This window comes from Muscardinus avellanarius, assembly GCF_963383645.1.
Source record: "Muscardinus avellanarius genome assembly, chromosome: 2".
Lineage (NCBI taxonomy): Eukaryota > Metazoa > Chordata > Mammalia > Rodentia > Gliridae > Muscardinus > Muscardinus avellanarius.
In genome coordinates, this window is record NC_137787.1 from 2169797 (window position 1) to 2188021 (window position 18225).

General features: G+C 52.9%; 1 protein-coding gene across 1 annotated transcript in view; it reads left to right on the top strand.

The window, feature by feature from the left end:
* HDAC4 (histone deacetylase 4) overlaps nucleotides 1-18225 on the top strand; it is a gene marked incomplete at both ends in the record, with an annotated part of 133916 nt that overhangs the window by 43041 nt on the left and 72650 nt on the right. The window contains one exon of the mRNA XM_080720072.1: nucleotides 2651-2801. Within this exon, the coding sequence (XP_080576198.1) occupies nucleotides 2651-2801 (151 nt within the window). The remainder of the gene's footprint in view (nucleotides 1-2650; nucleotides 2802-18225) is intronic.

Here is an 18225-nt window from a genome sequence, read left to right on the forward strand (position 1 = left end):
GTCCATGGCCCATCGTGTAGGCCTTCGGGAGCCCCAAGGGATCCTGCTGTGAGTGGTGCTTCTTGTGACCGCAAGTGAGCTGAGTGTCTCGTCTCTGTCTCGAGGGCTCTGAACAGCAGTGTCTGTCAGCCAGAGGGTCGCAGATCAGGCCTGAGTGCAGCAGCCTGGAGCTGAGGACAAGGGGTGTGCGGGTCCAGCCTGCTCCTGCTGCGACTGGCTTTGGGACTGACATCCGGGGCATGAATTTAGGTCTAATGGCACGATGCCTACCCTCTGTGACAAAAACCACAATCACACAGGGGTGTGTAGCCCATTTGGGGGGGGGGGTCCAAGTCCTTGTTTATAATCAGATTCTATTCAGACTCCACATGGATGTTCTTTTTCTGCGTCCTGTGAATTTCAGTCACTAAATCCACAGTTGTTTCCCATCTTTTTGTAAAGATAACACAAATATCTCGCTTTCCTTTTGAGAAGTAAACATTGTGAGACTGTAAAGCAGTGCCCCCTGCACACTTTTGCGTTAGGTGACTGCAGAGTAGACAGGGCCTCGGGGCTGGCGTGTACACGGGCACTTGGACCAACTACGTGCTCAACACCAAGAACCACCATGCTTGTTTTCTGAACTGAAACCCCAGGGAGCCCCGCTTGCACTCTGCTTTCGTGGAGGTGATCGGCGCCGAGCGTTGGCACGGCCGGGAACCCTCGACTGATCAAATGGCTGCACATGCACAGCTGCTGTTCTGGCAGAAGTGCCAGGCCTAGGTGTATGGCTCTGCTCTTAGCAAGAGAGTGGTTTCCCCAGGGAGGCTGAATATGGTGATCTTGGAATGAAACATAATAAGGATGTGTGTTATCCCCCATTATATTTTCTGTTTGGTCACTGCACTATAATTTTTTTTTGTGTGTGTGGTACTGGGGTTCCTCGAAACGCTTCTACCTCTGGGCTACACTCCCAGACCTATTTTTTATATTTTTTTATTTGGAAACAGAATCTCTTAAACCAGCGAGGCTGGCTTCGAACCTGCACGATCCTCCTGTCTCTGCCTCCCAAGTGTGGGGATTACAAGCGTACCCCACTGCACCCAGCACTGCACTATAATTTGCTTTTCCTCTTAAAATGTAAGAAAGTGCCCTGTTCTGAAACAGTTGGTGAAGGCCTGGAGCTGCACTCACAAACTACTGGAACCTCTCGTGCTCAGCCTGTGAACAGCAAGCAAGCTTTAGGGGGTGGTCAGGGCTCGGTTTCAGGACTGAGGACGTCTGGGACGTGGTTCCTACATCTCCACAGCTGTACTGCTTCCCTGGAGCGCTCTGGGCCATCTCCTCCAGGTTAGGGTGACACGGTGTCCACGAGAAGCCACCCTCCCTAGGTGTTGTCCTTCCCCGGTAAAACTGGAGAGGAAGTTGCAGGTGCAGAGCTCGTGCAGACCTGGGAGAGTTTCCAGCTACTCTTCCTAGTATCCCGAGGCACAGCCTCACTGCCGTGGCTGTCTCTCCTCCATGGGGAGGCATTTCCTTCTTAGAGGTCACTACTGCCCAAGGGCAGGGCACAGGTCCGCCTGCTTGTTACTGCTCCAGACGGGCATTCAGGTGGTTGTTAGGAATGTGCATTTTTGCATAGGAAAGGTCTTAGATGTGGCCTGCAGTGCCTGTGAACCCCACGGGTGGGAAGTGAGAAGGGAACCCAGCCCCGCGGGCTCCTCCTGTGCATGCTGCTGCTGCAGCAGCGGGAGGTGTGAACCCCACGCCCTTTCCCTTCCCTCGGCTGGACCCAAGGCCTGGAAGCATGCATCATGGAAGAGGGAGCCCCGTGAGGTTGCATGGGCTTCTCAGCAGGGCCCTGTCAGCTGCCCCTCTCCTGCACGGGTTTGGGGCCTGTCTCTACCCCTCCAGCTATTCCGTCCCCGTGATCCCAGCTGGAAATGCCCCTTGGAGTCTGCAGGTGGACATGGCTTTTTCTCTCAGGACAGCTCTGGCAGGGCTGCCAGGGTATTGGCGACTTGTGATCCCCAACGCCGACCTGCACCTACTGCCTAGTGAATGCTCTGTGTGTGACCACGGCTGGGGCTGGACAGTTCTGGCCCGTGCCCCAGGTCCCACTGACGAGGGCCATCCTCGGGCTCCAAGCAGGTCCGGGGCACAGTCATTCTCCAGCTCTGGAGCTTGTCATCTCAGGACCGGCTTCTCTGTTCCCCTCCGCACCCACCCTGATGCCAGCACTGGCCCCGTCCGATGGGCTAGCTTGTGATTGAGCCGGGCGTTTTGTATATTCACAGCGGGCGCTGCCTTGTGGCAGGCAGGTGTCCTGCAGTCACCTTGCGGGCCTGTGGTGAAGCCGGTGTCCCCACACGAGTGCTTTACTGATGTGCTTCCGGGCACGTGGGTGGATGCCTGGGAGGGCGCCGCTGGGTCTTAGGACGGCTGTGCCCAGTGTCCGAGGAGAGTGCCCAGCTGTCCTCCAGAGCGGTCCAGCCCCAGCCTGCAAGGCGCCTGCCCTGCTAGCAGGGTTCCTTCTCCGCTTACCACTCCAGGGTCAGAGGACACGTGGTGCCCACCGAGGCACCGGGGCGGGCGGGCGGGCAGGCATCAGCTGGTTGCTGGGGTCGTGGGCCTCTGAGGCTCTGACGCTGTGTCCTCCCTCCGCCCGCAGCAGCAGCAGGAGATGTTGGCCATGAAGCACCAGCAGGAGCTGCTGGAGCACCAGCGCAAGCTGGAGAGGCACCGCCAGGAGCAGGAGCTGGAGAAGCAGCACCGCGAGCAGAAGCTGCAGCAGCTGAAGAACAAGGAGAAGGGCAAAGAGAGTGAGTGCGGGAGGCTGGGGTAGGCGCGCCGGGCAAAGAGAGTGAGTGCGGTGGTGTGGGGCGGGCGGGAGGGCAAAGAGAGTGAATGCGGGCGGGAGGCCGGGTGCGCCTGGCAAAGAGAGTGAGTGCGGGTGGGAGGCTGGGCATGCCGGGCAAAGAGAGTGAGTGCGGGTGGTGTGGGGCAGGCGGGAGGCCGGGGGCACGCCTGCCCTCTGTGTCAGCCCCGGGGCTGGGCCAGGCCAGCCTCCAGCTTGGTGGGCAGCCACACTGTGTGCTGACACAGGCAGTGCACCAGTAGCACTTTGGGTCTGATCGAAGTACTTTGGCGACTGCTTGGCGGGACTCCTTGGAGACGCAGGAGACGCCAGCGCGGGCGCGCCCCGGCCGCGCCGTGTGATATCCGTGTGGTCTTCCCTGCGTTCATCACAGCACTTTCCTCTGAGAGCATTTCTAAGTGTGTAGCAGCGATGTTGGTTATCGCTGGGAGGGTTCAAGCTGGTCGAGCCAGCGACTCCCCTGGGTGGGCTCTGGCTCCCGCCCTGGCTGTGGGTGTGGAGCGGGCCAGCGTGCTTGCTCCTGAGGGCAGCCTGCGCTTGAAGGCAGTGGGCAGGCCTTCTATTTGCTCCCCTTGGAGGGCGGGAGGCACACGTGTCAAGGAGAAGGTCCCAGTGCCCCCCTGCTGCATGCCAGATGCTGCCTGAGAGCCTCGCCAGGCGCGTGTCCCCACCAGGGAGTCCCGGGATCTTGGGCCTTCCGTTGGTGCGGCCTCCGCTCTGAGCAGCTCCTCCTCTGGGTTCTGACTCGGGCAGGTCTGTGCACTTCCACTAACACGCGTGGTTTTCAGTGACTCACAGCGGGAGGGCCAGTGCTGCGCAGTTACAGGGGGTTGTTCTGGTCCAGCCAGAGAGGCAGGCCCTGTAGGAGACAGATGCTCAGAGATTGGTTGTGAGGACTTGCCTTCCATGAATGTGGGGCTGGCCAGGCAAGTCTAGAACCAATATAGCAGCCCTCCAGATGGACAGGCCCCTGGATGGTCAGGCCCCCAGATAGATGGGCCTCCAGGTAGACAGGCCCCCAGATGGCTAAGCCCCCAGATCAACATCCCCCAGGTGGACAGGTCCCCTGATGATCAGGTTCTCAGATGGTCGGGTCCTAAGATGGTCAAGCCCCCAGATAGACAGACCTCCAGATGGACAGATCCCCAAATGGTCAGGCTGCCACATGGTCTGGCCCCCAAATGTTCAGGTCCCCAGGTGGTCAGGTCCCTGGATAAGGAGGTCCCCAGATGGCCAAGCCCCCAGGTGGGCAGGTCCCCAGATGGACAGGCCCCCCAGAAGGAGAGGCTCCCCAGATGGAGAGGCCCCCCAGATGGACAGGCCCCCCCCAGATGGACAGGCTCCCTAGATGGAGAGGCCCCCAGAAGGGCAGGTCCCCAGATGGAGAGGCCCCTCAGATGGAGAGACCCCCAGATGGGCAGGCTCCCCAGATGGACAGGCCCCCCAGATGGAGAGACCCCCAGATGGGCAAGTCCCCAGATGGAGAGACCCCCCCCAGATGGAGAGACCCCCAGATGGGCAGGTCCCCAGATGGAGAGACCCCCCCAGATGGAGAGACCCCCAGATGGGCAAGTCCCCAGATGGAGAGCCCCCCAGATGGAGAGACCTCCACATGGTCAAGTCCCCAGATGGAGAGGCCCCCAGATAGATAAATCCCCAGATAGACAGGCCGCAAGTGGAGAGGTCTCCAGATGTATAGGTCTCCAGATGGACAGAACCCCCCCCAAGTGGCCAAGTCCCCAGATGGGCATCCTCCAGATCGACAGGTCCCCAGATGGGCAGAGGCCCCTAAATAATTGGGTCACCAGATGGACAGGCCTCCAGATGGACATATCCCCAGATGGTTAGGCTACCACATGGTCAGGCCCCCAAATGTTCAGGTCCCCAGATGGTCAGGTCCCCAGATGAGCAGGTCTCCAGATGGTCAAGCCTCCAAATGGGCAGGTCCCCAGATGAGCATCCCCAACAAGCCCCCTGATGGGCAGGTCCCCAGATGGACAGGCCCCAAAATGGCCAAGTCCCCAAGTGAGCATCCCCCAGATGGACAGGTACCAGATAAATAGGCCCTCAGATGATCGGGCCCCAAAATAGGCAGACCCCCCCAAGTGGTCAAGTCCCCAGATAGACAAGCCTCCAGATGGATCGGCTTCCACGCGATCAGGCCCCCAGATAGTCAGGCCCTCAGATGGTTAGCTCCCCAAATAGACAGGCCCCCAGATGGTCAAGCCCAAAATGGCAGGTCACCAAATGAGTGGTCCCCAGATGAGGCCCCCAAGTGGATAGGCCCCAAGATGGCCAAGTCCCCAGATGGTTAAGCCCCAGACGGGCAGGTCCCCAAATGGGCATTCCCCAGATGAGTATACCCCAGATGAGCAGGCCCCCAGCTGGTCAGTCTCCCACATGGACAGGCTCCCAGATGGACAAGTCCCCAGATACATAGGCCTCCAGGTGGGCAGGCCTCCTGGTGGGTCGGCTTCTAGATAGTCAGATCCCCAGATGGTCAATCCCTGGATGGACAGGCCCCCAGATCATTAGGTTCCCGGATAGACAAACCCCCAGCTGATCACCCCCACATGGACAGGTCCCCAGATGGTCAGGTTCCCAGATGAAGAGGGCTCCACATGGCAGGCCACCAAATGGTCAGACCCCAGATGGACAGACCCCTAGATGGACAGTCCTTGGGGCAGGCAGGCTGGGCAAGTGGAGGGCTCATCCAGAGGACTGTCTTCTACAGAGAGGGCAAGAAACTGGGGAACGTAAGAGGAGGTGTTTGGCCCTTGCCCCCGAACAGGGACAATGGGCTTTTCTCTGAGACAGAGAGGAGCCCAGAGTGGACGTGGGGATTCTCCTTCAGTGAACCTGCCCTGGCTGCTGTGCTGGAGGACAGAGCAGGCCTTAGGGCACCTCACTGTGAGCCAGGGAGAGTGTGAGTGTGAGCCCTGTTGGTGAGTCAGGAGGGCTGAGACCTAGCCAGGTCTGCAAAGCGGAGCTGCCAGGATTTGCCACTCTCAGGGACTCCGAGCCATTGGGCGGGGAGCTGCTGCGTGGTCCACCTGAGGTGAGAAGGTCCGGGGAACAGCAGGCTGAGGCGAAGTTCACAGGTCTTGTACACTTGGTGTTGGGGCGGTGTGGCGCTCCTGTGGTCACTGTAGGATCAGGCGAGTGCCAGCGAGGAAGCTGCACGCCCTGTCCCCAGCTCCCGGCACACACAGCGGAAGCGATGTGGAGGCTTTTCTTTGGCAGGGCACTTCATATTTAAGATCCAGCATTCAGACCATCCCACGAATCCTCACCTCCAAATTCTGAAAACGGCTCACCATCCATACAAATCCTCTCAACAAGAGTTGGTTTTAAATTTTTTATGTCTGCACAGTACACAGGATGCTGGGTGCTGAAAGCATTCTCAAAGTCTGTTATTTGAAGTTCTTTTTAAAATTTTTGTGTGTAACATACATATAAAAAAGTACACATCATTCAGTGCATGGGGAGCCAACTGCTAGAGACCTATTGGTAAGCACACACGCCGCATCTGTGTGCCCTCGCCAGCCCAGTGCCGGGGCCGGGGCGCCGCTCCCAGCCGGGGCTCCGGACTCCCCAGAGGTCACTCCTCCCCTCCACCCAGCCAGATCACTGTGGCCTGTGCTTGAAGTGTTTGTAAATGAGGCACGCGGAGTGTGCTCTCGCGCCCTTTTGCACTTGGCATCTCACTCCTTCGTCTTCCTGCTCCTCAGTGTCCACTCATGAGCGCATCAGTGCTCGTCCGCTCTGTAGCTGACAGGCGTGTGACTTCCCGCCTGACCCGAGCTGTTCCTGGTGCATGCGGATGCGGGGCAAGTGGAATCGCTGAGGCCCCCGCATGCGTGTCTTGAATACCCGTGCCTCCTGCCTAGGTCTGCAGGGCTCAGTCGCGCTCCCACCGGCCGCGCAGGAGCTCTGTGGCCGGCCCTCGCCAGCACCGCTGATGTCCGCCGCTTTCATTTCAGCCGTGTGCTGCTACCCGTCACCTGCAGCTGAGTTGCCCTTTTTACCGGTGAGGTGCAGTGCGTCCTCCAGCACTGCTGACACGTGCTCTTGTGAAGTGCTTCTCCAGGCCAGCTCACCATTTTCCGGACATGTTTTAGCCTTTCTTGATTTGGAGCCATTGTTTTTGTATTCTGGAGCCGAGCTGTGTTGGCGGCGTTTCTAGTAAACCTCTTCTCTCCTCTGGGCTCTGCTTCTCATCGTCAGTGGTGTGGGCACAGCACAGGGGTCCTGGCTCTGGGCAGCCCACTCCTCAGTCCTCTCCTTTGCATGTTTTTCTGTCGTGTTTAAGAAACCTTCTCCTTTTTCAGAATTGCGAATTTCCTTCCCTTTGTCAGCATCTGGAGCTGCAGTGTTGCTCACCCAGAGCAGGTGTGTGCATGGTGTGACAGCAGTGAACCCCTCAGGAGCCTCGCACCTTCGCCCGCAGCGGGAGTCGATGCCTGCCGCCTCTCGCTGGTGTGGGCCTCCTCGACCGGTCGAGCCCCGTGGTCACCCGGGCGGGCCTGAGACCGGCCAGCGGTGTGCACCCTTCCACTCCGCCCTTTCTGCTCTTGGCAGAAAGGTAGTAGATTGGTATTAGAATTGACTGTTTCTACCTGCGCAGGTTCTTGGCTCCTTTGTGATTATAGTGACTCTGTAGATCAGTTTGGAAATACTACTCCTACTCTCAAGTATTTATTTAGATATTTTTAAAAACTCTAGTAAGTTTTTATGTGCAGGGTGTGTGTGTGTTTTAGCTATCTGATAGTTTGGGGTGCTATGCTGATGGATTTGTTTTTGTAATTTGAAAATGAGTTGTTTTTTATTTGATTTTGTGCCCAGCAACCTGGCTAAACTCACTCTAATCATCAGTAGATTGACTTAGGTTTTTAGCAAATAGAATCATATCAGCTCTAAAGGATACTTTTCTTTTGAATCAAAATGCCTGATGTGTCTTTCAGCTCTATTTTATTGACTGGGTGTTGAGCTGCAGCGCTGCCCGCAGCCCCCTCTGAGGTCCCACTTTGCTTTTACAACCATGTCTGAAGGGGGATTTGGTTTATACTTTTATTCAATTGTCAGTTTTTGACACGCCATCTTTACCTGATTAGGGAAGAGTCTCTTCGTTTCTAACTTGCTAGGAATTTCAGTGTGAAGGGGCATTGATTTTTACCAGTTGTTTCAGTATCTCTTGGATATAGTCATATATTTTTTCTGCTGTATTTAATTAATGTGGTAAATTATATAGATTTATTTTAATAGAAATTCTAACGTGCACTTTTGTAACAGTGTCTATGGACATGGTCATAATACATTATCCTTTTATGTTCTGCAACTTCGATCTGCTCCTGTTTCGTGCGTTTGAAGCTGTGTTGGTGAGAGCCTACCCAGCAGCCCCTTCCTGGCAGGCCCTTGGCTTGGCATCAGGCCTTTCTTGGCCATACGGTGAATGGAGCACCTTTTTTTCTTTTTTTGTTCTCAGGCAAAGTTTATTCCATAAATATGCATGAATATTATTTTTTCCCTTAAATATTTTGTGAAATTTGTTTTTAAAGCTATTTATTCAAAGTTTTTTTGCTTTAAGTGTTTTTGATTACATACTCGATTTTTAAAATAATTTATCAGACTTTTCCTCCTGGATCAATTTAGATAAGTTGTGCTTTTAAAGAGGTCCATGCAGTTCTTACGTGTTTTTAATTTCTTGGCACGCTGTTGTTTGCTGCATACCTCTGGCTAGTCTTTTTGGGTGTGTGAGTTCTGAAGTGCTGCCTCCTTCTGCATTTCTGATATTGCTCATTTGTGTCTTTTGCTTTGTTTCACTAAGGGTTTTTGTTTGTTTGTTTTGGTTAATATCTATATAGGTGTATGAATCTTTTCAAACAACTAGCTTTGGCTTCATTGGATGCTGTCTGTTGAATATTTTTAAATTTTATTAATTTCTACTTATCTTATTTTCTTTTTTATTTTAATTAGTGGCTCTTTTTCTGTTTTTATGAGACAGATACCTAACTCACTGATTTCAGCCTTCTCTTCCTTTCTCTCTCTCTTTTTTTTAATGGGTCTGGGGATGGAACCCAGGGGCATTATACCTATGAGCTACCCCCTATTTTTTTATTCATTATTTTGAAACAGGGTCTCACTAAGTTGCAAAGGGCCTCGCTAAGTAGCTGAGGCTGTCCATGAACCTGCGATCCTCCTGTCTCAGCCTCCCGAATGCTGGGATGACAAGCATGCGCCACCATGCCTGGCTTCAGCCTTCTCTTCTAAACCATGTATATTTATGGCTACAAGTTTCTCTCCAGAGATGACTTTAACTCTCTCCTGTAAGTTTTGATCTGTAGTATAACAATCTTTCTCTTTTAGTTGGCTTGGTCCATTTGCACTTAAAATACTGATATGTTCATACGTAAGTCTATCATTGTATTGTATGAATCCTAGTTATTCCAACTATTCTAATTCCATTTTCTTGCTTTAGATATTTTTAATGATACAGCTTTTCCTTTCTTCCAGCTTGTTTAATCACTGTTTTCTATTCTTTTACCTGTTACCCTGGGACTACAACAACTGTCTTTAATCTGTTAAAGTCTAATTTTAGTACTTCTGCCAGTTCTAAAGCAGTGTGTAAGGATTTGGGGGCTCTCTCAAGCAGAATGCAGTTTTGACTTATATTTACATTTGTGTTTACAACTCACAGGACGTCGTTATTTTGTGGCTAGGATTTCCCACCGTTATCCTTTCTTGGTTATATTCATTTCTGCATGCCTGACATCCATCTGTGATAGCTCTTCAACGCGGGTGCTTCAGTCCGCATTCTCACTGCTGTAATCAAAGAAACTGACCATATAACTTAGAAGGAGGAAAGCTTCTTAGTGCTGGAGATTTCATGAGTCAGTCCACGTCAGGCTGGTTATGTCTGCGGCTCGTGGCATGGTGCTGGGAGGCAGAACAGAGAGCCCAAGTGAGGGGCGAGAGCCACAAGCATAGACCCTGAGACCACGCCACAGGGTCTCACCCCCGCCACGGAGCGTGCCTGCCTAGGTTACCACCCAGTAAGCCCGTGACAGTGGACTCACCCGCTGACGCTCTCACAGCCCTCATGAGAGCAGCTCTGAACTCCATCCAGGAGCTCTAGTGGGGACATTCTATATGTAACCATTGCAGCAGGCCTGATGGGAATGAATTTTTGTCAAGAATGTGAATTCACATTCGTCCATTAATCTTGAAGGTTATTTTTGCTGAATTTAGAGTCATATTTATTTCCTCTCAGCACTTTTAAGATGCCATTTCTTTGTCTTCTGGCTTTTGTTGTTAATTTCCAAAAATCAGCTGTCAGTTCTATTGCTCCGTTTTAGAGATGATCTTTTATGTTTTCTCTGACTGCTTTTTTTTTTTTTTTTTTTTTTTTTTACTTTTTGCAGAACTGGGGGTTAACATAGGGCCATTCTACCTCTGAACTATACTCCAGCCCTGTTTCTTATTCTTTATTTTGAAACAGGGTCTCACTAAGTTGTGGAGGCCTCACTGCGTCGCTGAGGCTGGCCGAGAACCTGCGCTCCTCCTGTCTCAGCCTCACGAGTACTGGGATTGCAAGGTGCACCACCACGCCCGGCTTTCCTCTGACTACCTGTAAGTTTTCTCTTGGTCTTTGGTTTTTTGAAGCTTTGTTCCAAGGTGGCTAACTATGGTTTCTTTTGCTTTCATTTATCATACTTGGAATTCATGGTTCTAAATCTGTAGGGTTTGGGACTTGTGTGAATTGTTACAACCGACTTTTCTTAGCTTTATCTCAACAAATACTGCTTGGCCTATCTCTCCTTTCAGTCTGCCTGGGGCTGCAGTTACACCTGTGCTAGGTCTTTTTCCTAGAGACTTGCGTTTTATGTTCTCTGTGCACAAGTTCCTCTTGGCTTCCGTATGGGTTTTCTAATCTATTATCCATGTTACTAACTTGTATCTAAGCTGCAAAATAAACTGCTATGAAACTCATCCCTTGGGTTTAAATTTACGTGATACACAGATGTGGCATTTTCATTTGGCTCATTTTCATGGTTTCCCACAGAATTTCTCAGTCTTGGTTTTGCTTTGCATGGCAGAGTTGTTTGAGAGTGGCCCTGTGGCCAGGTCTTTCCTGTCTTCTCTTGCCCTTGACGGTCAGGCTGTAAGTCTCCTTGTGTGAGAGGTCATGATGGTTCAGGTTGCGTGGTAGACTGTGTCTGAGAAGCTTTAGACAGGGCGTGGGTCTAGGATGGTCGAGTGCTCCTTTGCAGTGGTTTCATTTTGCTTCTTGTACTTAAGCAAAGGCATTAAACATCTCAGCCACCTTAGTCCAGGCAGGGTTTGAGCTCAGTCAGTTTTTTCAGTCCCCTGGGCTGGCTCATGTGTAGCTACCCTTCCTCGTAGGGTTTACCCTTCCGGATCCCACCTAAAAGCCTGGAGGTGTTGTCAGTCCCTTTGCTCTTCCTCGGTATACGCCAGCTCTTGTGGCCTGCCTGCAGCCGCCGCCCCTCCGGCCGCAGATCCTCTAGAGAGGGGCTGCGGGCGGCCTCTCCGTGTCTCCTGCCGCAGGGCCCTGAGGCCTTCCAGTGGGCACTGCGGAAACTTTGCCCAGGTCTCCCAACCGTTCCCAGCAGGTCTAACTTAATGACCTAGTTTGGATGGTATGAAGCAGTGATCCCTACAGTTTTATTACTGAGAACAAGTTGTGCTTGGAGTGTTTTTCCTAACATTATTTTCTTTTTCCTGTTTATCTTCTTCATTATCTCTAGAGTGAAAGAATATATTCTGGTTTGGGGATTTGCCTTTATGTAATTTTTAGATTGTAATGTTGACATTTTGCCTTTAATTAATCCTCATTAGAGTTGATTTCCAAATGAGACTTAAAATCCTTACGTTCTAAAAGAAAGTAAATAGCTGTCAAGTTAATTCAGTTCTTTAGTTATTTTTAATGTAAAAATGGTTATTGTACCAAGCTAATTCTAAATTATAATTGGGATATAGGCTAATCTTTATTAGTTTGCCTGTATTATTTTGTATATTTAAAAGTATGGTTTCAAATAATTATATTTTTCAGAGTCTATAGTTAATGTACTTTCTACATTATTGACTTATTTATTTCACTCTGTAAATTCTTAGCGGTTGCTTTTATACATGAAGCTGACACTTTCACAATCACAAATTGTTGCAACGTTTCCCTTTTCAAATAATACGTATTAGCCGTCTATGGTCATGCGTGCCCATAATCCCAGCACTTGAGAAGCTGAGACAGGTGAATCTCAGGTTCAAGGTCAGCCTTAACAACTTGTACAGGCCCCCAGCACTTAGGGAGACCCTGTGTCTTGTTTCAAAATAAAAAGTAAAATAGAGCTGGGGGTATAGCTCAGAGGTAGAATGTCCCACATCCAAGCCTCTCTCTCTCTCTCTCCCTCTCCCTCTCCCTCTCCCTCTCCCTCTCCCTCTCCCTCTCCCTCTCCCTCTCCCTCTCCCTCTCCCTCTCTCTCTCTCTCACACACACACACACAGTGTTTTTCACATAACAGAATTTTCAAGGTAAAAAGGCATATGAGGAGAGTTCTCACTTTATATTAGGTCTAGTTTTTGTGCCAAAATTTGGAAGTAGATACCAGGCCCGAAATACATTCCAGGGCCCTGTCACACACTCGTTGCCCACCCAGAGCCAAAGACTTGGGCGGAGGTTGGGCTTCAGGTTGGGGCGCCTCTCCTTGGTCTGGTGCAAGCCTGGTCCTCTGTGTGGGCTGATGCGACCCCAGCTCTTAGGCTAGATGTTCCCAGGAGCAGAGCAGACCTCGCTTGAGCCTGGTATCCGCTCTCGGGGCTGAGCCGGTGTGGTATGAGCGCCCGCTCTGTGGGGGTCTGCGGGCCCCGAGGCTGCACACCTCTCCCCACCAGCTCCCAGTCCTCCCGGGGGCCATGCGAGGTTCTCCCCTGTGTGCCCTGCACAGATGGCAGTGCAGCCAGCTCGAGGCTGCAGCTGGACTGTGGCCCGGACCCACGCCTCCCCGTGTGGGCCACTTGAACCTCAGTATGTACCCTAACTTTTTTCTGAGTAGGGGAAATAGTGGTTGTTTTTCAAAGGATTAAGATTCGAATTCTAAATATCATCTAGTCAGTCTGTACCACAACTAGCCAACAAGTAGTTTTTTAGATTACTAAAAAGTAATTTACTTTCTTGTAGTTTACCAGAATCTTCCAACAAAAATATTATCTTAAGGCTCACAGAGTATGAAAAGATTTGGCTTCAGAAAACACTGGATCTGTTTACAAGTCAGAACCAGTTTCCGCGCCGCACGCTCAGCCCCGTCCGCCCTCAGCTGAGCACTGGAATGTTCTCTACTGCCTCCAGCCTGGTTGGGCGCAGGCAGCATCCCCGGTGGGTTCGCTCTGTGGATTTGGGTGGTCAGGTTTTATTATTAGTAATAAGCTGTGTACAGTTGGGCATTTGGCAAGCCTCACGTAAGCACCGCCGTCCTCAGAGTGTGGTCCTGTAGTGAGAGGGCAGGCCTGGCGGGCGCTGGTAGGCGCCTGGGCTCTCATGTCCTCAGCCGGGGCACCAGGCCCATGAAGGGGGTTCTTGTTTACGTCAACTTAAATTGTGTTTGCGGTGCAGATTCAGAGGACACAAAAGCATCCGTCATTTGTTTCTCTGAGATTTGTTTTAAATGAACTTATTAAATATTTAATGTTTTGTTATACTTGTAAACATTTATAGCGTTCTTGATTTTAGTCTGCAGTTATCCATACCAGGTAATGCAATGAATTCAATAAGACTTTTTTTTTACATTTTTTAAAATTGGGTGCGCCGTGATTTTACCTCGTGTTAGACACACACGTGCACTCTTGTGACCTCCCCACCAGGTTCCTCCTCACCCCTGCAAGTCTTTGATGTCGGGATTGGCCGTTTTCTATACATCCACGGCTTTATTTCTGTTCCTGCATTCTCTATGGCTGTGCCCCTTGCCAGCCCCCTGGGTTACTCCCTGGAGCCTCTGCCCCTCGCTCTGATGCTGCCCTTGTTGCCAACTCTCTCTGGCTTCCACACCTAAGAGAACGTACAGAACCAGCCTAGATGGCCATCAGTGGGGGTTTGAGTCACAAAACTTTGGTGTCTGCACACGATGGAATTTTACTCCGCAGTAAAGAAGAACAGAATCGCACCATGTATAGGAAAATGGATTGACAGAACATTGAATCATGAGAGGCTGTGCAGTCTCCACCACTGTAGCAGGAACACCTTCTGTCCAGTCAGTTTGTATTTAACGGCACCTAGGAGCCCAAGGCGCACAGCCTGTCCCAGGCCCGAGTCCAGGGAACGCCAGTCTGCCCTCTGGGCCAGGGTGTGCAGTGCCTCGCCGGCCTCCCGCAGGTGTGAGCACTAGCCTGTTGGGATGAGACGCCTCAGTCGCCTGGGGAGAGAGCTTGTCTTGCGTGCGTGAGGCTCTGGGCTTTTTCCCTAGCAATGCAAAAAGAAATGTTTAAAACTAAAACTCAATAAAATAATGCAAAACGATAGAGTTTGAAGATCAGAACCTAGTCTGACTGTCCTATTTGTCAAGTCTCCCCTCCTGCAGAGGCCAGGGAAGAGTCAGAAAAGGAGTGGGTCTCGGGCGGAGGCCAGAGCAGGCCTCTGCCTGCGGCTGCGTCAGGCCAGGGCGCCGTGCAGCCTGCGGGCCTGCTGTCAGGCAGCGGCCCTGGTCTCTGCCTCTGTCGCGGCCCAGGCCCACCCAGGTTTACCCTCCTCTCCGTCACTGCCCAGCTGCTTATTTGCTGCTCCCAGAGGGCTCTGTCCGTGCCCTGCTGCGTGGGCCATGGGCCAGCCTTCTGCTCTCGGCCCCCTGGCTGCACTGCTGCCGCCGCCTCCCAGGGCTCTGTAACAGTGTGTCCAGAAGACGCATAGAATCAGCCCAAAGGAGTGAGGGCGTTTGCTGTGCTTTGGCTGCAGTTCTTTCATTCTAGAACTTTCCTGGAGGTGGAGAAATCTGGAAGGATGAGTATACGCCGGCAATGGGAAAATGGGGTGCAGATCACAATCTTTCTTTCTTAATTCTTGGTGGAGTACCAAGGAATAAAGATTTCTCTTCTGCTTAAAAGTGCTATGAACCCCTGCTTTTCTTGCTAAGTTCTCCATGGGCCTGTGCTGAGGCAGGGCCCAAACTCCAAACTCCACTCACTGGCACGCCTCTCCCGAGGGTGGATGCCCTGTTGAGGAAGGCGGGTGGCTCCTCAGCATGGGGCTCCAGCCCTTGCTTGCCCACTGCCTCCCTGCTCAGTAGCTGTCTCCAACCAGTCACGGGGAGCTGTTTGCCGTTAGGTGGCACCCAGTTTGGGTTTGCCAGGGCCTGGGGCTTCCTGGCCCTGTCTGTGTGTTCCTGCCAGGCCTCCCCATTGCATGCCTCAGGAGGGGCCTAGTCACCCGCACCATGGTGACCCTGGACCCGCCCTCCACGGGGCCAGCCGCCGTTGGCAGCACGGGGTGGCCCCCTGAGAACACCGACAGCTACATCAGGGAAAGCCGCTCGTTCCACTCCTCGTCTGGCCTTGACAGATTGGGGCTCCTCCCTTTGTGCCCCGCTGTAGCAAGGCCTTTGGCCACGCGTCCCCACCGCCTGCCACCTTCCCTGCCTGTGGCTCTGAATGCACTCAGCGTTGTGAGTTTAACGTGTGCCTGGGGACAGCTTATCCCGCGTGGCCACATGTTGAGGATGTCAGGAGCCCAGGGAGTGTCCCACAGCCAGGCGTCCTCCCCACGCCCACCCACAGAGGGAGACATTAGGCACAGCCAAGTGCTCGTGGGGGCCGTTGCCTGCCAAGGTGCCCTCCTGTGCCCTGCCAAGGTGCCCCCCTGTGCCCTGCCAAGGTGCTCTCCTGTGCCCTGCCAAGGTGCCCTCCTGTGCCCTGCCAAGGTGCCCTCCTGTGCCCTGCCAAGGGCAAGGCCGCCCTGCCTGGGCTGACTTGACGCGGCCTGGCTCTGGAGCTCGGCACAGAGGCGCCACGCAGCTGCCCTCGTGAGCCACAGAGCTGTGTCCTCAGATCTGAGATGGCCCAGGACCAGAGCCATGCTCTGAGATGGACCCTTCAAACCCGCCCGTCGGCCTCGTTCTCCCTGCCGATCGGCCCCGCTGCTGGGGCCTGGGCCTTGTCCACAGAGTGGAGTTCTCACCATGACAAAACTGCACTGTTCTGTGTAGGGTTCCATACACACAGGATTCTGCTGTGCAGAACAGGAACTCACTCTGAATAATGGCGAGACCTTGAGTATGAGATAAAGGTGGCGAGGAAAGCATTTCTCTACTAATGCTAAGTCACTGGCAATTTGCCAAAATACTTATCAAATCTCACATACCAAAATTGATTTCAGGTACATCAGACTGAAACATGAAAAGCTAATATTAGCAAATAACTAAACGAATGAAAACCCAGCACCAGAACAATACGGATAAATTAAGAATGATTTGCTAATTACACCTTCTTGGAGGGGGCAGTACTACGCAGTGAACCCAGGGCCTGCGCAAGGCTGAGGCACGTAGTCTACCACTGAGCTCCCTGACCTGAAAAGGATGGCCTAGCACAGCTCTGAGAGGGAGAGCCATTGCAAAGCTTCAAAGAAGTGCTGACAGTCACAAAGGGAAAACCAGAACCACTTAACATGAGCAAGCACATGACGTCAGAATGTCCAGGTTTTCAAAGGAAACGAGACAGAGCAGATTGTGGCGCACCAGGGCATAGCCCCAAGCCGCTGCCTCGCCTGAGACACTGAGACCACCTGGCACCGCCATCCCGGGGCAAGAACGCCTGCCTGGAGCTCTCGTCCACGTGCAGGCCCACTTGGTGTGAGGTCACAGAGTTATTATTGAAGCAGTCTCGTGACCACAGAGGGATCCAGGGAAGAACGAGTCAGGGCACAGAGCACAGCACAGGCAGTGGAGCCAGGTGCCCGGTGCAGGGCCTGGGAGACACCAGCCAAGCAGGACCCTGAGAGCCGAGTCCAGGTGCTGTGTGGCAGGGAGGCATGCCAGGGCTACGCTCATTATGAAGCGCAGGCGTTTTGCTAGTCTCTCCTGAGCAAGTAATTCTGAAGATGGACAGCGGCGTCCTTTGCTCGTGAATGTCCGTTACAGGCAGCCTGGCTTCTAACGGCAGCAAAGCCTTCCCAAGCAGGAAGTGGTTTTGTCCAAAAAGATGGTTCACACACCACATCAAATGTTCACATGGGTTGTTCACACGGGACAACCTCAGAGCACACATGACAACCTTGGAACACACGGGACAACCTCAGAGCACACATGACAACCATGGAACACACAGGACAACCCAGAGCACACAGGACAACCTCAGAGCACACATAACAGACAACCTTGGAACACACAGGGCAACCAGGAGCACATGGGACAACCCGGAGCACACAAGACAGCCCCGGAGCACACAAGACAGCCCCGGAGCACACGGGACAACCTCAGAGTACACGGGACAACCCGGAGCACACGGGAATACCCAAAGCACACGGGAATACCCAAAGCACACGGGACAACCTCAGAGCACACGGGACAACCCGGAGCACACGGGACGACCTCAGAACACACGGGACGACCTCAGAGCACACGGGACAACCTGGAGCACACAGGACAACCTCAGAACACACGGGACAACCTCAAAGCACACGGGACAACCCAGAGCACACGGGACAACCTCAGAGCACACGGGACAACACGGAGCACACGGGACAACCTCAGAGCACACGGGACAACACGGAGCACACGGGACAACCTCAGAGCACATGGGACAACCTCAGAGCACATGGGACAACCCGGAGCACACGAGACAACCTGGAGCACACATGACAACTCAGAACACACGGGACAACACGGAGCACACAAGACAACCTCAAGAGTACACAAGACAACCCGGAGCACACAGGACAACCCGGAGCACACAGATCCTACTTCATCCCCGGCATAAAAGCTGCTTTCCCTAGTGCGTGGTGCCAGCCTGAGAGGATCGAGCCCTGGACACTGGGGCCGCGCTGCCGCTGAGTACCCAGCAGGATAGCCAGCCGCCGGTGAAGCAGGCTTTGGCCCTCTGCTGGACATCTGGGCGCTTCTGTTGGTACAGCGTCTTCTCTGTGCGGGTCTGCTGCTGGTGCAGGAGCAAGATGAAGCCACCACGCTGCCTGTGTTAAGCTCAGAGCCTGCTTTTATGGCAGGACATTCAAACTCCTTGTATCAGTTCATGAGAAGGCCATCTGTGGCTAAATCTGCATTTTATTTATTCATTCATTTATTTATTTATTTATTTTTATGCTTTGGGTCTTGGGGATGGGACCCAGGGGCATTCTGCCTCCAAACCACACCCCC